The sequence below is a fragment of the Aulostomus chinensis genome, chromosome 6 (genome assembly GCF_037954235.1).
Source record: "Aulostomus chinensis isolate RoL2024-O1b breed Wild chromosome 6, RoL_Achi_v1.0, whole genome shotgun sequence".
In the NCBI taxonomy this organism is placed as follows: Eukaryota; Metazoa; Chordata; class Actinopteri; order Syngnathiformes; family Aulostomidae; genus Aulostomus; species Aulostomus chinensis.
The window spans coordinates 26,711,541-26,737,205 of NC_141325.1; the positions used below are offsets into that span (position 1 = coordinate 26,711,541).

Genomic DNA, 25,665 nt, shown 5'->3' on the forward strand with positions numbered 1-25,665 from the left:
TTCACAGCTTGATTTCAAACATTGATCATGGTAGCACTTAAATGTAACATCATCAATAACTGGGATATTGGGAGGTGCTTTTACAAAGATATAAATACACTCATTCAGAGCTATGACTACCTCTGCTGCCAGCTCAGTGGTACAACCTTCTTTCCCACCTGTACCTTCCTTTCTCACTTTTAAACAGACGGCTGTCGTTATAGCAGTGCAGTATTTCTATCATCAACAGGCTGTGTAAAAGGGGCTTGGAATAAACCGGGGTCAGCTTCTCCTCCCCCACCGTTGACAGTGCTGTTATCAGCCCAACTTCTACTTGATTTTAATTGGTTGGCAAGTGTGTTACGCACAGATGACATTGAGCGCCATAACCGCTGAACTTCTTTGGATTTGTATACAAAACAGATATCCCCAGCATACAAACAAGGCTTGAGGACACAGGCCCTCAAAGGTGCACAGTCACACACAACACAAATGTGATATTTAGCTAGAAGTGACCTCAGTGGTAGCCAAACAAAAACAAATTTACAGCTGAACTTGTGAGAGAGTCTTTTTACTGTTTCGAATGTGCGTCCAGCACTGAAGTTGTGTTCACACTGCATCATATCAAAGAAGATGGGAATGGTAGCTTTCCTCAGCTCAGGCTCTGGCACCAGTGTGACCTCCAGCATGGGTCCGACCATGGCTGGGATGAACTTCATTTTGTGGGGGCCTGAGGGACAACAAAACATTATCAGGCAGAAATATGATAGCGTGAATTGAGAAGGCAATAAGCTGCGTCTTCATTTCCCAACAAACAGAGGACAGATCCAATAATGTGGCAAACAAAACAACACTGTGCAACTGGACAATAAAAAATATTGGCTTCGTTTTTTCCCCCTTACATGACTGGTAGGCACCAAATCAACAATCCCGCAAAACTCTATGATAATAGCAGCATTTTCAGATGATGCCACTCACCAAGATTGTACCACATATCTCTAATCTTAAAGCCAACAGTCTTCCTCATGTCCCCATATCTGTGGCAAAAAAAACAAAAAAAACACAGTTAAATTTATTTATTAGAAACATAAAAACAGTAGGGGAGCATCTCATTAGAAGTCTAAAAGGGAGCTTAAGTTTGTGGACCTTCCTCTGTCTCTATGTTTACACTTTTGGTTCTGGCACCTTCTTCAATGCATTTTCTTCTTTTTTGGATTAAATTGAATTATTCAAATGATGATTTTGATGAATACAAATGAACTCACTTGTTCAGTATCTTATTTCGTTTCTCTTGAGAGAATGATTCCAGCTGCAGTGTCTTATGGGTGAGGAATGCCACCGTCAAATGAAAATAGTTATTCCACAGCTGAAAGGGGAGCAGGGGTTTTAAATATTCATGGTGTAACTGCCTTCTCATAACATTCACTTTTGATTTTCTGTTAAATAAGAAATGTAACCTCTCCCTGGGCAGAGAAGGTCATGACGCACCTGTAGTTCAAAATGGGCCTGGTCTAAGAAATACATGTTGAGGACGTCTGAGTACTGGTTGATGGCCCTCAGAAAGACCTGCATCTGGACCAGGTTCATGATCATCCAGTCAGCAGGGAAGACATTCCCCATCAGGTCCTTAAACATGATGAACGTCTCCATGAGGAAGTCCTGAGGGCAGAGTAGACGCTTCACTGCATGTGCACGTTTAGAATAAAATTTGCATCCAAAAAAACAAGAACCACACAGTAGAACTTCTCCATAGCCAAGCTACACGTACGGCTCTAACTGCTTAATGGAGGCCCACTGACGTCCTCATCACGTCAGTTCAATCTATTGCATGAAATGTCTATAATCAATATTCTCTTAAGGAACAGTAAGTGGCCTGGGTGGTTTAATGTCTGTTATTGATGAGATGTTTTAGGACAAGTTGTAGCTAACAGGGGAGCAACCGGGACACTTACAATGATATCCTGTCTGGTCTTGAAGGTGCTGATGTAGTGGGCGTAATGCATGTCGTCCATTTGCTTCAGGATGGCTGTCATGCAGGCTAAATAGTGGCCCTGTCGCAGAGAAGCACAATATTACTCACAGCAAAGTGTCCCTCCAAAAAAACCTGTATTCAAAGCACATTTTGTTTGTTGAATGTCAGCTTATGCTAACAAGGTGGTCTGTTTGTTTTGCCTGCTTGTTGCTCTTAAAAGATATCTAGTTATTGTTGATGTCAGTATTAATAATACCACGGTGAATGCTGATGCAGTGGCCGAGGTCACATTTGAGCTGTAACATCACACTGAGCCTTACAATGAGAGGGGAGGATCTGTCCATGCTGATGACAGTGCGATTAACCCTCCGAAGCAGTCGTTCCATTATCAGCTGAACGTGCCCTCTGGTCAGACCCTGCGCATGCACGTGCACACACACACACACACACACACACACACACACACACACAGAAACACACACACACACCAGCTGAAACCAACTTACACACACAGAAACACACACATGCTGAATAGCATTTAAGGGATGGTTCCAAAAAAATTGCACAACCATTGTTATCTTACTGAGTTTAAGTGGTATTTAGCAATGCAGGGCTTCATTTCCCTGTGACTTCAAATACAAATCTTTGAGATTTCATAATCTACTCAGCCAAATGTTTTCTCTGGAACTATTTCTTTAATAGAAGACTCAGTTTTGTGTTATCAAGCGCATCCAGGAGACTTCTGGAGGGAGAAGCACTGTGATTTTTCTCCCCTCTGATATCATATGGGCATCATAAACAAAAATCAATTCATCTTGACTGGGGTGTGGCAAAAAACTCCAACCATGGGCCAATAAAACTTGATCCATCTCCATGACTAGATTGCTTTGATAAGTTTTCCTCTGGTGTGTCTGCCAGAAAGCCCTAACGAAATGCCAGATGGGATATGTGATCCCTCCATCATGCTCTGGGTCTTTCCAGGGGCCAACTAAACAACCAAATGGGCATGGTCAGAAAATGTAAGAGTTGAGTCCCGAAGGCATTTTTATCTAATGCTCAAACCAACTCATATGGCTATTCACAATGTAAAAGGAGCAGCAGTTCCACTCTGTGCTGCTTACACTTTCTCTAAGAGTCCAGGAACCCCACAAAACAACAATTAATTTCGGCCATTTGAACTTGACGTTTGCTCTGCAATTTGAGATTCCAACCCTTTAAACTTCTGATCTCTGGCTCTTTACCACATCCTTGCGATCCAGGTTGTCCAACACTGTGCTAAGCAGTTGGACACAGGCCTCGTGGTCAGGCTTACTGGAGTGGTCATCCAGCTGCCCACTCAGCTGGTCAGTGACGAGTGGCAGAAGCACATCGCGACAATCTGTGGCAACCAAAAGAGAAGCGATGCTAACAAGACCACACTCACTGTACCTTTCTTGTTGATGGAAATGATCTGACGGAGTTGTACAGAGGTGTAAGGCAGAGCAGAGTTTTTCTTCTCCCTTTCATCTTGTGTGAAATGTCATTAAGTGGTTTTGAGCCTCAAGGAGTCCTACCTGGCTGCTTGAAAAGGTCACTTTCCACCATTTTACACATGCAGCCCAGCTTCTGACGCACAAGCTGAGAGTCGGGAATGCTCTCGATGAACTTCGTTAGGAGAACACTAGAAAATGAAAGAAATGAGCCAAAGGAGCAGCAGTGGCAATTTTAATTATTCAAATGTCACATCAAGTAATTATTGTCATGTTGGACTAATGAAGAGTTCATATGATGAATTGATTTTACAGCAGAAAGAACTGAGAATAAGACTTCCTTTACTCAGAAGTAATAATTTGCATGGAAACAGGCAATTATCAGTTCTAGCTGTGCAAATCCTCAGGAGAGTTACCTGAGCTCCACGGGATCAAACACAGTCTGGATGTCATTAATGATGCTGGGGAGGTATTTCAATATTGCCCCCTGCAAAAGCAAAGAAAGAGTCTCATCAAGCTGAAGCATGGGGAGGCTTTTGCTAGGCATATTGTGTAGTACAAGATTTTTACCACAGCATTTCCTCATCTCACTGAGACTGCCAACTGGGCAGTAACACTTATTTTGCTGTTAATTTTCTAACCTTTCAATAGCTCAATGAGAACAACATATTTCCACAGCCAAACATTGCAGTTATTTATTAACAGCATTACAAAAAGATTTGATTGTGATTTTCACAACAGGGAACCTTGTCCCAGGCTTTAGTGAATAAAGGTCAGTCAAATGCAATCTCCACCACAGTTCTCTAACTTACCTTTATCTTCACGCCCTCATCCAGTGGCCTGTCCATGAGCGTGTTAAATGAGAGAAAGAGTGTTCGAATGGAGTTGTAAAATGCATCGCCGTCTTCACTGTTCCCATAGAATCTTGAAACAAAAGGCCAAGAATTGCATTACAACCATTTACTCTTATTGTGCATTTGTGGATACTTCATTGGAGAGGCTTTTATACCTTAAATAGAGAACCCGAGACTGGACAATAAACCTGAACAGATACTTGAGACCTTTGAGTGCTGCATAGAGCCTCTCAGTCAGCACTGGCTCCTCGGCATGGCCCACGTAATAGTTGAGCACCCTGGTTAGCTTCCTGAGAAAGTGAATGAGTCAGGAATCAAAGTCTGCCGGTAATTTAAATGTAGGTGGAGAAGAAGAGATGAAGACACACTAAAAATAAACAGTGTGAAATCTTAAGCTATCAAAGGTGGAAAATACAGAAGGGAGACTCACATGTAAGCCAGAGTGGCACTGAAGTGCTTGTTGATGTAAGTTTCCAGAACTGGGTTGAAGTGCTGGAATTTGATGTCGCCAATGAGAGTGATTATAAATACCTGGATGTAAACAAGAAAAAGAAACTAAATGAAAAAACAACTTGTGTCCCCCAGTAATAGGTTTGGTGTTCTTTAAGTGTGAGATTGTCACTTACTTGTCATTACCAAGGACATTTTTTTGTCTACTGTAATAACACGAGTAATAACAGTCTTCTCGCGTGTGTGATTTGTCTGGTCATTCTTAATCACCTGTCTACTTAATGGACTGTTAAGCTGTAAAATGATGTTGTTCATATTTGGCTGCATCTGCTGCTTTAGTGGGTTTTGGCCCAAAAGTATGAATTTGGATGCAGCACTCAGCAGGTGAAATAAAATACCTCTGCTGAGTAGCTCAGATGAAATTCAGGGCTGTTTCTGTTGACGAGCTGCGCTCAACATGGTGGCGGTGTTGTTCGTTAAAAAAAAGATAAGGGGGAAAAAAAGAAGCAGATTCCCCTCTTGTTCATCTATCTCTGTCCCGTGTCTCTGAAAAGAGCCTCAGCAGTGCATTAAGGGTCGACCACAAAGATTCTAGTACTGCTTGGCCTAATTCTTCCCTCAAATGCATTCAGGAACATACTCTTAAGTACTGCTTAGGTGTAAAACAACCCTGTGTGTTACTTGGCTGCCAAGTCGTCACCATGACTGCTGTACTCACTCATGATCTGAACTATGATGACTCTGCAACGTTTTTGTTTATAGGGGTCTGTCAAAAAGTGTCACACGCTGACACTACGGCTGCACCAAAAACTAACCAAGGCATTGAAAACCAGGGTGTCATAGGTGTCCTTTTCCGAGGTCTCCATCATGATGTTGAACAGGGCGTCGAGAGTGTCCTGCAGAAACTGAACATAAAAGAGAAACCTATTATAAAACAGCCATAAAAAAGGGGCATTATACAACTTCTATAAAATATAGTAGCACATTACATATTTAGTGCGACATTCGAGACACAGAGCACTCACTTTGACTATCTCCCCTCCTTCAACCTCCATCAGCCTCTGCAGGTTCTGGTCTAGTTCCTCCGGGTTAGACCTCCAGTTCAACAGGCCGAGCAGATCCACTAGAGAGACATTAATACATCAGATTATATCTACTCACTTAAATGCAACACCCCTCTGTGTCAGTTAAGGTAAGGTTAAAAATTGAACAGTTAAATTACATAAACCTTATTAGATCTGCATCAATCAACATCAACCGATCAGCAGAATAACAGATAAGCTTAATTAATTTCAAGGCAAACTGAGAGAGGACAAGATACTGCAGCATTGTTCGCTGTCAGGGTCACTGTATACTTAAGTTTCATTTCTTAAGGATGATGTGTGACATTATTTTAATAATCAGATTCAGGGTTGTGAAGATGGTGAGAAATGTAAGCAGGGCCCTGCGGTACCGTTCTGAGTGAGTTTAGTGGAGCAGGTGAGTGTAGCAAGCTGGAAACTGTCTTTAGTCACAGGAACCACTCCGGAATGGTGGAACTGCTTTCCTGTTTGTTTCTCCTTCTCTTCCACTTCAGCCCACGTTGCTGGCAAGGTGAGATAAACCTTTGCATCTTCTGCCTTTTTCACGTCAACCTAAGAAATTCATAAAGCAGAGAATGAATCATGAAGCATTCGGATCGATGGAGAACTAATTTCATACTTATTGATTGAGCAGAGATTCATGCACAATTCATCTAGCCACTGTCAGCTATTCAAGACTGTAATTCTAGACACTATTAGATAAACTCAATAAACATCATGTGCTGATTTGAAAGATGAGCTTTGTGAATTAACTTTCATAGGAGATAAAAATACAAAAACATCTTCCGGCAAGAGTACCTTGTAGACGATAAGTTCATGCCTGCCATCTTTCAGCGTGGTCCCGTCTCCTCTCATGAGCCGGACGAAGGCCATACCAAAAGGCTTCTCTGATTTGTCCCTCGCTGAAAGATACACAACAGCATGAGATGAGCTGTATTTACCACGGTGGCAGGATTACATGTGGGTGTTTGTCACACAAATAAGCCACAGTCACTCACAGTCCTGGGAGGATCTATGTCGGAACATCACCCTAAGGTGACAGCGGCACACGTCTTCAATGGGAATTGTCACCTTGCAGGAGAGAGAGAAAACTCAGAGGAATTAGGAGAGTTAATACAGGATTATACATATGAGGAGCAGATGCCATAAGGTGCAAGATTTGCATTAGTAGCATATTCTGACCTGAAATCTTCCCATGGAGATTATTTTATTATATTGAGCTACAGTAAATCCATTTGAAGACCTAAACAGAACACACAAGGTATCATGTTCCAAGCTCACAAGCTTACCTTCACAGTTTCATTCCAACAGGGCTGCTTCACCTGGTAGTAAATGACAGACTTGTACTCTGTGATGCCATCATAACCAGCCCCAGGAAATATTACTTTCTGGAAAAATATTGAGAGATGAATAATAGGTCACAGGATTGGAACAACTGCCTCAGCAAAAAGCTACTTGATGTGTTTTGAATCAACATTTTGACCAAACAAGACACTCAACACTCGCGCTAGCAGCTCTGTGAGGCTGTGCGGTGGTGCTTTGAGCTAAAAACTGATGTCAACATCCTAAAATGGGCTAATTAGCTTCACTAAATAGCCTCTGGAGGCAACAGACAAATTTTCCAAGCCAAAAATTTCTTCCATTTACCCATTAGGTTATGATAGCAACTTGAGACACGAGAATGGATGATGTCCACAACTGGATTGTTTCACACCATATTAAACAGATTAACGGTCATCCAATACTAGCAGATGGTTTGTTAGATTTAATTTCATCAGATGTGTTTTGCCTCTTTCGCTCTCAACATGGACTGTTCTTCATGGAACCAAAGTCCAGTCAAACAGGACCGGTCAAAATTACCCAGACTTCAAAGGTAATATTGGCTAATATAAGTAGATATTTCCCTTCAAAACACAACTATTGTCCTAACAGTGACAGCAGGAAAAGTCAGAATCACCAAACATTATTCTCTTTGTTTTTAAGTTGGTTTTGAGGACGAAAAAAGCCTTCCTGTTACCTCGTTAACAGTTTCACCGCCAGGCATCCGCCTATCTCAGAACCCCCCAGGACAGCGCTCCAGGTGTGTGACAGCATTTATGCCCCCTTGTCCCGGTTCACCGTCCTGTTCACACCTTTTCTCATTTCCACTGCCATCCTAATCCACCACTGGTAGCGGCTGTCTTCAGCTCAAGTGACTCTGGCCTTTTCCCAGTTCATTATGTGATTTTCTCTTTTGCAGTGATCTGTGATTGGGATTACAAGGTGGCACATATGCTGTCACACACCTGGAGCGCCGTCCTGGGGGGGCCACCTGACAGTAGGAGGTGTGACCTTCAACATCACCTGATAATGCACCACTGACATTCTGGTGACAGTTCTGAGGAAGGTGGAAGACTCACGCCGAAACTGTTAACAAGGTAACAGGAAAAACTTTTTGTTGTCCTTAAAACAGGCTTAAAAACTAAGTACTCCTTTGGACATAATGACCTTTGACAAATTATTATTCTCTTTGGATCATGAAAGCCTGCATAGACCATGACTGTTCTGAAATGGGATGCAAAATACTCTTAGGTTGAAGTTCCTTTTTGCAAGGAAAAGCCTTTTTTAATAAAGTAGAAATTAAGTGCTATTCTAAAGATATGACAGAAATCGTGTATTCAAATTATAGAAAGTCCATAGGAATCAAAGTCACGACTTATTAGTTGCATAAAAATCTTCATCACTTGAAGATGTTCAGGTTAGTAGACTCACCGCTACCATGGCGGGGGTCATAATCTCTCTTAAAGCTCTTGAAGTGCATATCCATGAAATTTTCAACCTTTTTTTTTTCCCATTGTATTCATTTCATTCAACTGCTCCGGCCAAAATGCATGGAGTTGTATTGTTTGAGTTCAGTCATTTACTTTAATTGATTAGGTTAGAGGAGAACAAATTAGCTAAAATGTGGAAAAAAGTGGGCTTTGAAGTAGCAAAGTTAAAAAAAAAAAAAAAAAAAAGATATTTCAGCATGACCAAGGACTAGGCAACCAGCATGGATAAAACATACAGTATTGACATCAATCAGATGAAGAGAAATCACAAGTACTGCAAATACAGGTTGCATTCACTGGTCTATTTTACCTCCATGGGATTGCCTTCATCGTCATGCACACTCAGTATGACCTCCACATTTTTGGGGGTCTTCTTTTTTCCTCGGTCAAACTCTCCCTGCAGTAAGGTTACATAAATATCGTTCCTCACGTTTCCTGGAGAAGGGACAACAGATGATCAAGTGAATGTGTCAAGGGTTTATGTACCCTGCTCAGGGTTTTGAAGGCAATTAAACCATGGCATATGTAGAGCAGTGCCCTGCAACAAAAACTTAAAGCCACCTGGGAGAATGATTTCTGGAAAACCCATTTTCCTGACAATAGCTGTACTGCGGTCCACAAAGTGGGGGTAGTCTTTCCTGACCTGGGCAAGATCTCCAGGGAGCAGCTTCAGGGTCACAAACAACCCTGCCAGCAAACATGTAAAGAAATTCAATGAGGCAGACCATGAAAGGATGCACCCCTGTAGACCCTCACACATGATTTATTCCCCTCAAAACAAAAAGGTCAATTTAGAGCGACTCTCTGAAATCACGGGGGACACAAAGTCTGCGTGCACTTCATTTTACCCTGGCCTTTATGATTGACCTCCCGCGTGGCAATGACTTTGTTGAAGACGGCTGTGAGCGGCTCATTCTCGCCTATGACTCGAGACGGAATGAGAGGAGACATGATGAGCTGCCTCTGACGGATGTAGGTTTCCATGGCTATCCTGTGAGGGACGCATCAGACGCAGAATCAGAAACAATCAGCAGCCAGGATGACACACAAATGGATAAAAAAGCTGCAAAAAACACAATGTAAGGCTTCCTGATCTCTTGAAAGATATTCCATTTTTCAACATGCCACTTAAAGTGACTATCTTTCATGCTTATTTCTAGTATAAAAGGCTACAGTTATGATGTAATTGTGTCTAAAAACACTAAAAGACAACAACAAAATGGTTCATGTTCTCATGAGAGTAAAAAATATTGATTTCAAGCACAACTTAAATGCTTGAGAGAACAAATATCTTTTCTGCACCCCTGTTACTGAACATGGCTGAACACCAGAAAAGTTAGTTTATAGAGACAGAAAGACATGTGGGTATACGCTGCGGTCAGGTCAGGGTGAGGGCAGGACACAGAGAAACAAACAGAAGGTTGACTGAGCCTACAAGATTCCTGGCAGATGTGATTCCAGAGCTGAACCATACCCAAGTATGTCCCTGTATTTCAAAAGCAAATACAAGATGTGAAGAAGAAGCAATACATCACGGCCACACAAATCCTACTTTTCAGGAAAATTTTCATCTGTTAGTTCTAAAGCACTGAAGGGAGAGAGAGTTAGTTTAGTCTGTTGATTTCAAATAATCATCAATATTTCTCCAGCATCGCTGAATCCACCTTTAAATACTTGAGATTAAAAACGAATCAGTAGACTGTTGTACTTTAATTTGGGTCATTTGTAACGATCCAGATCATGAGTGCCAAATAAGACACTAAGTGATTGGGTGTCAGTGAAAAGAAAGGGATTTGAAAAGGCCAGGATAAGTTCCATCCATCCATCCATTTTCTACCACTTATCCTGTTAAGGGTCGTGGGGGGCGGAGCCTATCCAAGCAGCCTTCAGCCGTGAGGCAGGGTTCACCCTGGACGGGTCACCAGTCCATCGCAGGGCCAACACATAGAGACAGACAACCATTCACACTCACAACCACGGCTAAAGTCAATTTAGAGTATCAATCAGCGTCGTCCCCATTTGCATGTCTTTGGACTGTGGGAGGAAGTCTGGACTACCAGAGACAACCCACACAGGCACAGGGAGAACATGCAGACTCCACCCAGAAAGATCCCGTGCTGGAGCCGGTACTCAAAACCTGGAACCTTCTTGCTGTGAGGCGACAGTGCCAACTACCACACCATTGTGCCGCCCCCAGTTTGACCAGCTAGACTGTTATAAGATTCTCTTGTTGCCAGGACCTGAGTGACATTTCATCTAGGAAACATCACATTTGTGAAAGACTGGAATAATTATGCACAAATGTGGATATGTATCTAGCCCTGCAAGACAGAATAGGACTGCATTTCAGATAGACCAAAAATGGTGAATAATGGTTGAGGTTCATCTTTCCTGCTGAAACATGTTTCATGTCAACTCCTCAAGAAGGCGCAATGAACTGTGACACTGTGAGAATAAACAATTAAAAGTTAAAAACTTGAGAGAAATTGGTTGGATGTCAAGAATCAGACAAGATATTTTGGGTGTTTCTTGCATCTAAGATCTCTTTGAACACATCCATCCACCCACTGTGCAGGTGCAATGAAAACAAAGCCTTGAAGCCCGTCTTAGAGACAAGTGAACAGTCACGAGTGCGAGTTTTATATTTGTCGTTGAAATGCAACACGGGTATTTTGCAACCTTGAGAAAGATTTGTTCGAACATAGTAAGCAAAGAAACTCAAATCCTGTTCAAATTCTTTTCAATTATTTGTACACAATCATACCACATGATAAAAGGGCGTTTACTGTGAAAGACGTGTCACAATATTGCAAGACTCACTGCTGAAAAGGGATGAAATGCTGTTTGTCCTCATCGTCTACTTTGCCATGTGCGATGTCTGTTACATCCATCACTGCAAAGACAAAGAAATTTGGAGCATCACAGTTAAAAAGCTGACAGTCAAGGATAACCTAATTTGCCAGATGCAGTTTGTCTTATGCGAAACACAACGGCAAGGCAAGCATAATTGACCTCTGCCAAGGGAATAATACAAAATCCCCTTTTTCTCCTTTTTTTTTGCCAGTTTCATGAAAGACAGGCCTGGTAGTTTTTGTCTAATCTCACTGAGACAGACAGTCCTTGTATTCAAGTTAAGTTTACATTTAATAGACCTGATTTATTTTTCTCACTAGAACTCTGGAAACTAATTTCTACTTTGGAAACAGAAGCTGAGCCAGGTGTTGTTGGATCTCATTCACCTGTTGTCTGGCATGGCAGCCAGCCAGAGTAGTTAAACCGATTCAGCCTTCTTGATCTCCGTCTTATGAACGCCTCGGAATTGTGCATTCCTTCCAGTTCTTTTTCCCAAAGTGTTCTTTTTTTCCTGGCTGAGAATAATGTGACTTCTGAGTTAAACGTTATTTCTGTCTCTGGTTTCAGTCCATTTGCTGGAACACTGGAGGAAACAATTTCTCATCAAATCCACTAATCATCTGGCCAAATACAAAAAGGCGGTTACTAAACCAATTTCCACAGTCTCCTTTGCCAAGACGTGTGGCGGCATTTTCTAGGTCAGAAAACAGGTGTTTCCATTTCATTCAGCGCATGGATCCTTCATTTTTACACCTCAGTAACTAGAGTGCTAGAGAGAAATGGCATCTTTCATAGCTGAATGGACTTTATTTTGCGTAAACAAATATTTGAACATTTGAAAAGTTGCTCACCAGCCACACCGAACGGTCTCCTGAGTCCGCCTGTGTGTTTCTTTCCCTCTTTGAGCTCCATGCTGCCCACTCTGATGATCTGACACACAAGGAAGAGCCGCTGCCTCATCAAGTCGCTCCTGCTAAGTTCCTGGACATGAAGGACAGCCACAAAGATGATTTATTAAAGCGCATTATGAGATAAAGTGCAATGCATACAAAAGGCAGTGAGCTGTACGTGTCACTGTGTGCATCACTGGAGCGAAAGACCAGTTAGCAAATATTGCAGGATGGAAGCCCTTTCCAACATCTGTAGGTCTTTATTTTTTGGATGCTTTTTTAAAGTCCAATGAGTCCTGACTTCTGTGCTGGGAAAGCTTTGCCTTGATGAATATGGTTTTATCACATTTTTAACCACCAACCCCTGGTGGCACACATGCTGTTTAACACAGTAACGTGTTTGCAATCAGCCACAGACTGTCACAAACATTAACTGCTGAAATATAATGGAAGCAAAAGCATATAAATGATCGAAGATGTGCTGTGAATGTGAGCTATTCAGTGAAACTTCCAGTAAATTAGGAGCTATCCAGTGGCAAATTGTCTTTTGTGTCACAGATTGCAGGCAGCGGCAGATTGTTTCAATCCCGAGCAGAGGGAATACAGTCAGTGAGTTGGGATTCAGTTACCGTGAATAGTGCTGGCAGGTTGTTGAGTTTTTCAATTTCTTTAGGCATCCCCATACTGTCCCACCGCACCAGGAAGTTCTCACTGCATGAATTTAAATAAGAATCACATTTAGTTATCACACAATCTGAGGCATCAGGAGAAATTCCAGACTTTAAAATTACTAATGCAAAAATGCTGCATGATGTCCTTTGAAACTAAATCAAAAGCTGCTTGCACACAGATTATTAAAGACCCAGTTTAGAGACCCTTCTCACTGCCGACATTTTGACTTGCCAAACACAAGTAATAGCTGCAATCCTTTTAGGTGTGCAGTGCCATAAAGGACAAATGGATTGGCTTACAAATAAATGGAACAGAGCCATCATAGTCTCTAGCTGTGATGGTTATGACATGCTATAAACTCCAATTACCGCCTCACGGCTTTATGCCTCCACCAACCGGTGTCGTTTGTTCAGACTCATAATATTCATATACTGCAAACATTAAGACAATTTTTTTTTTTTTAAAAGAGGGTTTAAATGTCTTTTTTTTGGGCAAATGGGACTCATCATTATTCCCTCGGGGTGTCACAGAGATGTCATTGAATAACGGCAAGAAAAGAGTTTATGTGAAACATTATGGTGTCACATTGAGGATGACCTTTGACTGCCTGGATAAAAACCGTCATAGCTACCTCATTTTTAGGATATGAATTCTAAAGCTGGCCAAAAACACGTTTTGTGAAGTCACGGAGACCTTGAGCTTTGACCGCGAAAACCTGACCAGTTTATCCTTGTGCAGTGTGTAAAAGCGAAGAAATTAAACCCATTTCCAGGAGAGAGAGATGGACAGTTGGACGACCAAAAAGTCCTCCAAGCAGAGACAAAGGAGTCTCCAAAAGGAAAGAGGCAAGCTGGGTTTTCCCGCAGCCACGGGACATCAGAGGTCTGGGACAGCTACACAACAGCCACCCAGGAGGATTTACTGTAGTCTCTCCACAGTTTATAGTCTTTTACATTCATGACATATAAACTGTAATTCCTTTGAAAAATTGCTTAGTATTTTTTTTGTAACATACACTGTATTGTGTTTTTCAGCTTTATCATGCCTGGCACACGCAACCTTTAAGCTTTCAGTGCGACCCGCTCAAGCTACTACATCCAAACTATGAGGGGTTATAATGCGCAATAATATGCCACCTCCTGTTCATCGTTATTCCCACTGACAGATACAAATTCTAAGATGTACCTTCACTTGAGAAGTTTTTAGCATTTTAGAGATCGTAGGGAAGATCTTTTACTATTTGTATTGAGTAGAAATGTTCCTTTTTGTGTCACATAATGGAATATAATATATCTCCAATGGGGCAGTTCAAAACTGTAATTTAAGCTCTTCAGACAGTTTGACATTTTTTAACAAAACAATATAAAACTTATGACAAACACTTTCAGCTGTTAGGAACTAAGTTCAGTCAAAACGTACCAATAACCTCACCAATACGCTTGCACGCGAGTTTGAAAGAAAAGCCAGCAGCTAACCTGATGAACTCCGACTGGTCGGGGTCATAGAGGGACATGAGCAGCTCGGCGTCTTCTCCAATGTTGCATACAAAGTTTTTCAGGTTCATGAGTAGACTGTAGGTGTGCACCGTGCTGAACAGAGTCTGACGCCTCATTTCCAGGTTTTGTAGTCGTGTCTGCAGAAAAGCAAAACCCCCGGGTAGAGCACAGGCTTGGATATTAACTGAAACAGACAGCCGCTACAGTGTTAAGTGAATGATAGCATGAATAAATAAGCCTCATGCCTTCTCCTCTTGTATCCTGTCATCCACACTGCGGGATGCGGTCTCATGGGCCCGGAACAGACTGACTGTGCTGGTCTGGTCAGGATCCAGAGTGTTTCCTGCATCATCTCGTACGACCAGGTCCAACCCCAGAATCCTGAGCAGCACAAAGGATCAAACTGCGTCTTAGCTTCATGACTAGCGCATGTACAACTTTACACTGGTGTTTCTACCAGAAGAGAATTAACTGAGGAACAGGATTCATACCGGTTTCCATAATCAATCTTCGCTGTGACTTTCTTTTTCAGCTCTACAAGGTCGTCCTTGGGCAGCGTTCCTGACACTATCTGAGATCGATATTCTATGAGGCTGTAGGCCATCTGCTGAACACTCCTGAACAGGGTATCTTTGTTCGTCTGTAAGAGAGACATTTACATTTATAATACAAGAGTATATAATACCATTTTGAGAAAAACAAACTACTCTATTTTTTAACAAAAAAGAAAATGGTGAGAGGTCAAGAGCTGAACAGGACTGTGTGTACTCGAAACAGAATGTCTGATAAGAGGCAGGCAATCTCCACATACCACGAAGAGCTTGTGCCATATCTGTGCCCATTCCCTCAGAGTAGCCCCGAGTTCCAGCACCAGTGGTAAATCTGCTGGAATGATTATTTCCTGCTGGCTAAGAGCCACAAGAAAAGAAAAAAGATATTGGGAAAAGTGGCTCATCGCTCACAGATTGTGTCACATAATTTTAACAGACACAAGTGCATTTCGATACATGATAAATAGATGGATGGTTTCCCTACACAGCCAAGAAAAGCATTACAGAATCCGCACTTATGATAATTGCAAATGCTATATAATTGGCAAATGACAAGGAAAGAAGGAAAAGCAAAGTGGACCATCAACAACATGATATGTTTACTGATATGTAATCTATCTTACCCTAGTCCCTCAACTGTAGCCTCTTTTAAGTGGATATAGGAAGCCGGGAAAATGCCCTGGGGAAACAAAGAGTCAATATCAGCATAAACACACCCATCACAGAATTAGCGATGGGATAATGAAGCGCTAATGATACTCATACCTTATGTGATTTCTTGCGTAACGTGTAACCCCTATACCAGCCTGAGGAGATATAAATGAACAGAGAAACAGTGAGGGAGAGACAGTGGACAGGACAGGACTGATGACAGTCCATGCTGTCAGGAGGACAGGGAGCAGGGCAGCTGACACCTTTCTATTATTATGCACTGAATATTAAGAGCCAGTTACTTGAACTTATCATTTGGGCTCCTGTGTGGGCTTGCTGAGAGATGCAGAGGAGCGATGTGTCAGGGCCTGTTGTGTGTTCAGGCTCACTTACCTTCCAATTTCTCAAGTATGTGCACCGTGTCCCCCACCTGTAGACACAGCTCCTGCTCACCACGGGGCTCATAATTGTAGATAGCTGAAAGACAGACCGGGACTGTCTCATTAAATAAAACACACACATCATTCAGTAACTGCTTTGAACACAGACAGCTTTTGGAAAACAGTTTGACAGGTTTTGTTTGTCCAAAAAAGGGCCGATGGATTAAGAAATTCACTTTTCAATCACTCTTTGCACAAAGGAGCAAGTCTGCTTTTAAACAGGCTTTGGATCAGGGGCTTGCAGCTTCTCCCTGGAATAGGAAACCAATTCACCCTCCTTGTCGCAGACTGAGAACTCACAAGTGTAGAGAATCTTGATCTTTGATTTATTCGCCCTCTTACTGCTCTTTCAAACAGCCAGCTAGACATTGTGCAGCAGGTTGGTTTGGCTCAAACCTCTGAAGCATTTGACCACTCTTAATTGGAACAGATGACCTGAGGCTGTGTTTAACGTTCCAGTAAATGGGCTGTACTGAGGTAGGTGGCTGATACAGCGTTAACATTGAGGGGCAAAGGTCAGAAGTTATGGCGTCACATCCTCTAGATTTCTGATATCATCATATCACTGTAACCTTGGGTCAATAGTTACACACTCGCACATTCTCTCCTTCAGCTATCTGGGAGCCCTTCCCTGCTTTCAGGGAATCCAACAGGAAGTGACTTCAGACATTCTAACTGCAGGGAGTATGCAAACACACACCCAAAACCAGACAGACCTTGCAAAAAAAAAACGACAGGTTAGCAAACAACAGAGCAGCAACAGTCTTTGTCATGACTTGAGGGAGCTGCATAAGCGAGCAGCCACTCTCTCTCACTCTCTAGTGATAGAGGGGAACTCTGCCCTAACTTGCATGTAGGTAATGCTGGCAGCTGGAGGCTAGATTTCACAGCACGCTTCAACTGGCTCGGCTTATCACACCTCAGTCTGAATACCAAAACTTGACAAAACACTGACTTCCTGGTCAGTGAGAGATATTCTGGGCGTACCATTACTGATTTGCAGAGACAGCGATCTCCATGGGGAATTCAGCTGAAGTCTAATAACCCTTTCACGCTGGAGTCCAAACCTGGGTTATCATGCCCTTCTGGCTTAACCCACCTCAGGACCCGTGTCAGATTGTTGGTGAAAATGCACAGAAGTATTGTAGTGTTTCCAGCGCAACGGTGTGATTTGTGCTACCACAGATTTAATGAAGGCTGAAGAGATGAGCTCATCATCACACTGACATCAGGGGGTTTTCAATACCTTTAGACGCTACTTCCCAGTTACCGAGCACATTTGTGTCTTCAAGTGGTGTTATATACCTTATTGTAATGATGAACAATGACGATGACTGTATAATGTTAGAGGGTCCGAGTCTGGAAATCCATACTAACGTTAATCAACTAACAAAGTGAAAGAGACTTTTGTAGTGTCTGAAACCTGAGAATGTAACCACAAGTATGTGACAGATAGAATTAACCTGAGGCAGGGTTTCCTCAATGGAAGGCAGGGTCACCTTTGTATTACTGGCTGCCAGCCTTAAAAATTCTTATTTTAGATGATTCTTGCGTCAAAATAAAACACTGTGATTTGTCACAGCCTTTATTTTGCATCATTTGTTCCACCTTAGAATTAATTTTAAATCCCTATGTACCCTTACGTCTGTCAAATCATGATTTCATCCAGCTGGGGAAACAGCGCTCTAAAGGTGTGTGCTCAAACTGTGCACATCCTACATGCCACACACGTTCAGCCGTTGCCATCTTTCACTTTGAAAAAAAAACAAAAAACAAAAGAAAAAAAAATAGACAGGGAAATGCTTGGAAATATTTCAGTATGCTGGACAGTACAGACGCTACGCCAGCATCAATATCTCACAATGCAGTGCTGCAGTGAGACAACAAGAGCAATATCAGACAACAGAGAGTAACCAAGGCAGCAGTATCAATAGCGCCCCCTGCCAAGATGGCTTCAACACCACCAACATTAATGCCAGCTCTTTCAGACGTGATACTGGAACCCTTACAGATGTTTTGACAGTGATGGCTTGGTCTTAATGTGATGTTCTGTACCAACAGCTGCTCCCATGGATGTGGGGCAGGATCGTTTTAACCATTTATCCATATTTGAGTAAGTAACACAACATATCGGATGCTAAAGGGCCTTACTTTTTCAGACCCAGGGGGAAACAGTCATTAGACTATTGGGTGTGTATTCCCATAGGACCGACTCCCACCCCCACTCTGCCTCTGATTGGCTAGAAGTTGGCACCTTCAGTCACCTGGAGAGTAATAGATCAGATCCAATTATTTTTGATGGAGAATTCTGAAAGGACAGTTTGGGTTTAATTAGCATACCTCCTGACATAACTGCACAGCCTTGGGGTATTCATACCCCAATGTGGGAATTATTGAGCTAAGTTAAGCATGAAGGTTTCAACTGGGAAAGGCACTGTGCGTATTCTATAGATGGGATCATCTTTTGGTCACGTCATTGCATGTGGACGGTTAACATGCTACTTCTAATTCACACAAAAGTTTGAGGAACAACCTCTGAAGGAAGAATGTCAACATGATCAACGATGTCTGTGACTGTCTTTGCTCCTGTCATCCTCTTTTTCTTTTTTTTTGTTTGTGCAGTTCACTCTGTGCAGGAAGTGCAAGCTGTCTGTTGAATATGACTTGTAACTCCGCCTCCATTTCCAGTCTGGGAATAATCATAACTGGTATTAACGCGCGTTGACTGATTTGGTTTGAAGTGTCAAAAGAAGCCTCTGAACATCGGCCACATAACCGTGTCCAGCCAAGAAGTATTAATATTCACCACGCTTGCAAGGTTATCACCTGCACTGATTCATGAGATTGAACTTTACTGTAAAATCCCTCATCTGACATCCAAAAGGATGACAAACACGACAATAACACTAACATTGGTACTGACTTCCCTGCATACAACACTGAGTTCCCTCACATCAATGTACGGGTATCTCCTCTGACCAAACCAACATCTTACAAACAGCAAGTTTAGGCCTTGAGCGATATCTCACTGACATATTGGGGTTATTGGCACGCTATGAATCCTCTTTTGAGATATTTCGTTTTCACCAGGAAACTATTTCTGCAGCCTTGACAAAACAAAATGAAACACACACTGAAGAAATGACATCTGCCTCTTTCCATGCCGAGAGTGACAATTGTCCATTCACCAACTTGTCACAGTGTCTGAGTCTGGCAACAGTGTGGCAGCGAGCCAGTGGCAGAAACCCATCTGAGCATGTTGTGATGCCATGCTGTCTCAACTAAAGGCAACAGTCTGGGCCTTGGCAGCTCATGTCATCAGTGCAACTCAGAGACACACGGTCTTCCTCTTAAATGTGAAATATTGAGCCTGAGCTGCAGTCATAAATTCCAATAAAACCTTTATCTGGGCAGGTTCCAGTTAATGTGCACACTGATGTTAAATCAAAGTCAGTCTGATTCACTCTAAATGATTTATCTCTCAAGTAGATTAGCCAACAATTAAAGAACACCCCGGCTGAGCAGTTTGAGCAGCTGCTGGCAGCTTCTCAAAGTTGAAACAATTTGAGAATCTACTATTTTAGCACCAACACATATTGCACTTAAAGCAAAAAAAAAAACAAAAGAGGAAAATGGAACACAAAACGAGACATAAAAACTGAAGTCATCGGTTCTCAGCTGGAAAAACCTTCAGTTTAAGACGTGGAAGAAATGAACGATGAGGTCACGCTGAACAAACAGACTCAGATTCGATTAGCATAACAATGATTGTCTTAATTTCACTAGTTCATCAAACTAATCTTTTTCAATGATCATCTAAAAAACGGAGAACGGAGCTATTTGACTTCAGACACTGTACACAGCTGTGACTGAAAGTATGACGTGTGAGGAATTTAAATAGGTTTTAATATGTTACTATTTAATGATGCATCACACGCACCTGAATTTCAAATTTGTATTCAAGCTTTTTCATTTCCAACCAAAATAAGAAGAGGTGCTACATCTCTTTAAAAAAAAAAAAAAAAAAGGACTTAAGTAATTAATATTAAAGTTTGTTTTGGGGGGCATTTCTCCTCAGGCAGGACATTTCAAAACATTAAAGTGCTGATGGAAAAGCCTTTCACCTCTCATTTACTGTCTAGACAGCCACCTAAAAGTCATCCATAAATCAGAGATTTAATTCTGATGTTCAAAGTTAAGAGAGCAAAAAGGATCAAATTAGACCACAGTGGGCTCATCGCCTGCTGTTAAAAAGGGGAAAAAATAAAAACGCAGCAGCTTTATTTTAATACCTTTCCCCAGGTTTCTGAACAATTCAACTGATTCTTCACGAATGACGTCTGAGCTTTAAAAGTCACCAAACATCTGGTTGCTCCATTAAAACCGACAACAATCAGGTTTGACATTAAAGCTGAACAAACAGGGTTGTTGAGGTGCTGATCTTATTAAAGTGAAATTTCTCTTTGACTCCTGAGAAAACTTTAAACTGTGCATCTTTTTATTGATTCATATTTACAAGTGGAAGTTGTGTCTGCGTCATGCACCAGCGCTAATCAGCCATTATCACGTGCAGCTGCAGCTCCCTGAAGAACAGTTGAACCACAGCAATTAAACAGGTACATTTCTGCACAATATATACCAGAAAACACACAAGAGCTGAGCGGGGGTTTGCTGCTGTGAGTCAAAAAAAAAAAAAAACAACTCACTTAAAAGGGGGCCTTCCTTATTTCGTTTTATTAGAATGTAAAATAGGAGATTTCATCAACACATAAATGTGATTTGGACTGGACAAGCAAGTTTATGGAGCCTATGAAGCCACGAGCGTCACACAAAAAAGACAATCATTTAACTGTTTAACAGGTTCAGCTGCGCCCCAGAGTAAAAAAAAAAAAAAGCATGAATGCAGACAATGATCCTTGTTGATAGAGAGGGACAGGTCAGTTAGCCTTCACGGCAGATTTTTGCTGTCCGTTGTTGTGCTTTTAATTGCTGTTGAACGGAGTCTTGTTGTGGGCGGGATTGACGATGACGATCGTCCAGCCTCAATCAGACAGAAATGAAGGTTACATTTTTCAACTGGTCTTCACCATGAGACTTAATTCAGCAGCAAAAAAATAAATTTAAAAAAAAATGCTTTGAGATGCAGCGAAGGGAGGTTTCAGATTTCCAAAGAAAAGTTTAGGATTCACCTTTATAACAAATTCATTGGGCTTGCAATAAAATGCAGCGTTCATACTTTTGCTCTCAAATCAATTCATTGATCGCAAACCTCGCAGATAAATGTGTGACCTGCTCAATTCAAGTCAAAATAATGAGATTAAATCCAACCATTTTTCTCCTGATCTTAACCCCCCCCCCCCCTTTCAAAAAGCAGTCATAAGCTATAACTATCAACATGGACTGGAGTGAAACATTGTATGGTGATCACTTTCAGCTACATCGCTGCACACACACTTGGATGTTTGGCCTTCAAAGTGCAGAATCTGACACAAGACAGCTGGTTTTTACATTCATCTGCTGACGGGGGAGAGGCTCCTCTGTCCTCACCTTAAATGTCAAATATGTTTGCATGAAAGCAGGTTTCAAACACACCAGTGTAACGTAGAATGTTGTCCCCTCCAGTGCACATAAAGTGAAGTCAAAGAAATCATGTGTCAAAAAGGCAAATTTGCATAATGAAAGATTTGTGCATTTTTAAAACGATTTAGTTTAATTCGTTTTTAGGAAAATGGATTTATATGAATGTTAATTGAGGACACCCTGCTGATTCAAATCATTAATCTGACACTCAACTGCCATGCCTGTCTTTAAAAATGTGAAAATTAGGAATGCATCCTGTTATAGTGGTGTTAAATTATTCACTATTAAAGATTATATTTTAAGCCCCATGTCATCCACATTTTCCCGTTAGAAAGCATGACATAACTGATAATATCAGAAATCTTGCAATCTCTTCTTTCATCCAAAATGTAGTTTCATGTATTTGGGCACAGCCTGGGTTGACTAATTGGATTAAAAATGTAACACCTTGTAGAGCGTCTGATGGAGTTTTTAGGATTAAGAACGACGTTGGTAGCTCCTGCCCCTTTTCTGAGGCGAAAGGCAGGAGGATGGCGCAGTCTACTCTACACCATCAAGCAGAGCAACAGTTTTGAAAGTCATCCTGGAGTCTAAAAGGATTAACACGGAAATTCCTCAACATCAGGCGCTAAAGCAAGGTCATATATAAGTAAGAGGGGCAGAGCACTCCATGCCCACATTAATGTGATGGTTTAAATATTTTTAGAACGGCAGCAGAACACTCACTTAAAAACTTAAAGATAAGTCAGTTAGAGGATACAGGTTTGGAGCTAAAAAGCACACTTAAGGGTTTTATCAGCAGATAAGCGGATCGGTTTTGCTCAGATGGCTGATATTCAGGTCTCTTCTTTTCAATAAATGAGGAAGAAGAGGGGGGGGGGGGAGCCATAGATGTATGATTAACGGGCTTTTGAAAATGTTTTGGAAATTTAACAAAAAAATCTAATTCTCATTATTTACATGTTAAATGTGTACAAATATGTGTGACATCTAAACTTTTGACACAGATAATATCATCAATTATGGACTACGGAGAGAGCAATACCATTCGTACACAGTCCAGGTAGAGAGCTCAGATTCACACCAAGGTTCGTCTCTACATTCCTGCACAAGGGGCTTTCTTAGTGTATCTGCTGCATGCCAGGAAACACTGACAGAGTGTAGCTGGAAACACAGATTAGCAGCAAGTCTGTGATGAAACCGATGACCAGCCAACAAGTGCTTCAATAAAGTCATCGCCCTGAACCAAAGAGGGATAACAGTGTTGTAGTTGTGCCTGGAGGGTGTGAGGAGGAGCTGGTGGCAAGTACATGCACGCACCTCCAGTGCTTACAGGTGACTGCACTACTTCTCTCCAAGCCTCCACACACATATGGGATATATAAAACTACAAAGTGTTAAGCAGCACACGGAGCAGTGAAGAATACATTTATTTACAAAGATCATGTAAAGTGTAAACAGAGCCAAGCAACACTGACAAACTAATGTCTATGCAAATTCAATTCTCTTATCTCTCTCACGCATACAAGTCACTGTGGCTCCCATGTGGGGCCCTGCAGGAGTCCTGGAGGGGGCTTCAGGGTACCTCTCAACAAAATGGGAATTCTTTTCAGTTCACGGTTACTTCAACAAGTCGGCTCAGCAGATTAAATACGGGAATGGCTGGTATGCTCATTGAGCTGCTGGCTCCGCGCCATTATTCCAGGACACATATTATTGACAGTTATAAAGATGAATGTCTTTCTCACCACAACCAAAGTTCACCGGGAAAACTCTGCACAGTTCCAGTCGCTCCTTGGAATTTAATGGGGGAGGAAAGTTGTGAACCCTTGCTAAGCCGTGGATCAACAACAACAAAGTCTCCGGTAACTTGTGTTTTCCTGCACTTTCTGTTTTGTTTTTTCCGTGAAGTTAGTTAAGTGACCGGGAGTTCGCTCGACGGGCGTGCAGGAGGTAGAATACACAGACGGCTAAACCAGCGTAACTTACCGACTCCATACTTCTCTTTCTTTGTAGGAATCCAGCGGGTCATAGCGGGGAGAAATGTTTCTCTGAATAAATAAATAACTATGTACAATTGCTGAAAGAGAGCGGGCGGTGCGCTTATGGTCGTCCCGAAGCCTACAGTTCCGCCATCATGACTTATAAACGGGGAGGGGAGAGGAGGGGAAGGGAGGGGAGGACAGGCTGGGACCTGGAACAACGCTGGCGTACTCAGGAACTTCCAGACACTTTGACACAAACGCGTCTTCTCTAATCGACAAAACTCCTCTCTCACTCCTCAAAAGTGGAAATAACATTTCAAGATGAAGACTATCTTGCAATATGAATCAAAATTTTAATCACAAAAAAAAGTTTATGTAGATGTTTTGGCAGTTTTTAACTAAATTTCTGCTTGTCAAAAGGAACATTTCAAATATCCAAAATGACCTTTTACTGTAGGATGACACATATTTCGAAATCTACAAAGGAAAAAATCCCAATCCTTAAATGTGTACTGGGCCATAATTTTCATTTTCTTTCCAAAAGTGAAAGCCACTTCTAAATCTCTATAGGTCCGTTTGGAATATACAAAATACATTAAAGCTTCATAACGTAAGGCAGAGTTGCGTTGTGACTGACATAAAAAAAAAGACCATTTCAGAGTAGAAACAATGCAATAACTACGAATGTAAAGTGTTGACAGGTAGATGGAGAGACATTCTGACTTGCAACATAATTATCCTTGGGGACAATGTGGACAATGACATTGTGGATAGCTGAAATGACAACTACGGGTAAAAAGAATATTACTGAGGATGTGCTGCGTCTTCTCTGGGCGAGAAGAATTGAAGTACAGATATCTGCAACACATACCCCCCCCCCCCCCCCCCCCACAGCTGATATTAAAGCAGCCACTTTCAAAGAATGTGTAGAACTGAGTCGTTCTCAAGACACCACCGCTACGCGGGTCAAACTATGTTGTCGTTGGAGTAACGAATGAACTAATTCTATAATACTGTTCCTTATTAATTTCCAAATGAGCAAAATTGAATTCTCGGGAAGTATTCTGAGACTGAACTGTCCCTGTTTTCTTTCAAGGACCTCTGATGGTTGTTGGTATTCAGTTTTACTGGCGTACACTTTGACAATCTAGAGGAGACTCATTAATTGAAGCTATAAATCTCCGACATGTCATAAATAAGTTATCACCAGGTTATTGTTTTTTAATTTAAAATGAGATTGACTTGCAACTCCGTCTCACATTGACCGCTTCAAAGTCAATCTACTGTATTCTGAGTGAAGGGACACTGGCACAGGAAGCGTGTATCTTAAGGGGGACAACATCGTTGCCGCACAATTAATTGTTCAAAACAATTGTGATGAACATCAGTGAAGCTATTTGCTTAATGCCGTCTCAACATGGCCACTATGTCACGAGAAACACTCAGCAGCCTGCCTCTTTCCCTGCTCGGTGAAGTAATTTACAGCTGTTGGCAGAGATCTGGTAGCCCACTTAGCCTTTTGTTCACCCGTCATGTGTGTTTTTTTTTTCCCTGCAGCTAGTGGCCAGCCAAATGGTGCTGCCAGTAACGCTCAGTCATTTGACGCTTTTGTTGCAGGCTCTGACAGGTCAGTCTCCCTTTATTCCATCGATTGTGATGTGGCAGCTTGAAACGCAGCTGACTTAGGAAGCTATAAACATAGACCAGTTGAACACTATGATTGAATTATTGTCTTTCAAAGCAACTGAACATTGCAAAATAGTACCGAGAGGCTCTTTGCTGGTCAGAGCTATAAACAAGAAAACGGGCCTTTTTCAAAAAGGAAGTTTTTAGGTATTATCATTTGTTGATCTGTTTCCTGTGGTGTATGTTGAATTAACCATTCTAATACAGCAATCAGGCTCAGTCACATGGACTGAACTCATCCGGAA

General features: G+C 41.8%; 1 protein-coding gene across 3 annotated transcripts in view; it reads right to left on the reverse strand.

Annotated features, from left to right (window-relative positions):
- Positions 1–23,900, reverse strand: part of dock5 (dedicator of cytokinesis 5) — a 36,129-nt gene extending 12,229 nt beyond the window's left edge. For all 3 annotated transcript variants that reach the window (XR_015116632.1, XM_086207242.1, XM_086207241.1), the window contains exons 1-32: positions 23,739–23,900; positions 16,123–16,206; positions 15,844–15,884; positions 15,702–15,757; positions 15,339–15,435; positions 15,019–15,167; positions 14,773–14,908; positions 14,507–14,664; positions 12,989–13,070; positions 12,321–12,450; positions 11,437–11,509; positions 9,465–9,607; positions 9,178–9,303; positions 8,927–9,051; positions 7,096–7,194; positions 6,805–6,877; positions 6,605–6,708; positions 6,178–6,358; positions 5,750–5,847; positions 5,540–5,629; positions 4,705–4,805; positions 4,430–4,564; positions 4,233–4,344; positions 3,837–3,907; positions 3,505–3,611; positions 3,193–3,329; positions 2,272–2,367; positions 1,932–2,030; positions 1,468–1,638; positions 1,245–1,345; positions 958–1,016; positions 555–709 (exon numbers count right to left, since the gene is read on the reverse strand). Coding sequence is in view for 2 of the 3 variants with exons in the window: in XM_086207242.1 (XP_086063368.1) it covers positions 555–709; positions 958–1,016; positions 1,245–1,345; positions 1,468–1,638; positions 1,932–2,030; positions 2,272–2,367; positions 3,193–3,329; positions 3,505–3,611; positions 3,837–3,907; positions 4,233–4,344; positions 4,430–4,564; positions 4,705–4,805; positions 5,540–5,629; positions 5,750–5,847; positions 6,178–6,358; positions 6,605–6,708; positions 6,805–6,877; positions 7,096–7,194; positions 8,927–9,051; positions 9,178–9,303; positions 9,465–9,607; positions 11,437–11,509; positions 12,321–12,450; positions 12,989–13,070; positions 14,507–14,664; positions 14,773–14,908; positions 15,019–15,167; positions 15,339–15,435; positions 15,702–15,757; positions 15,844–15,884; positions 16,123–16,206; positions 23,739–23,781 (3,432 nt within the window). In the remaining variant the exon portion in view is untranslated. The remainder of the gene's footprint in view (positions 1–554; positions 710–957; positions 1,017–1,244; positions 1,346–1,467; positions 1,639–1,931; positions 2,031–2,271; positions 2,368–3,192; positions 3,330–3,504; positions 3,612–3,836; positions 3,908–4,232; positions 4,345–4,429; positions 4,565–4,704; positions 4,806–5,539; positions 5,630–5,749; positions 5,848–6,177; positions 6,359–6,604; positions 6,709–6,804; positions 6,878–7,095; positions 7,195–8,926; positions 9,052–9,177; positions 9,304–9,464; positions 9,608–11,436; positions 11,510–12,320; positions 12,451–12,988; positions 13,071–14,506; positions 14,665–14,772; positions 14,909–15,018; positions 15,168–15,338; positions 15,436–15,701; positions 15,758–15,843; positions 15,885–16,122; positions 16,207–23,738) is intronic.
- Positions 23,901–25,665: the final 1,765 nt, after the last annotated feature.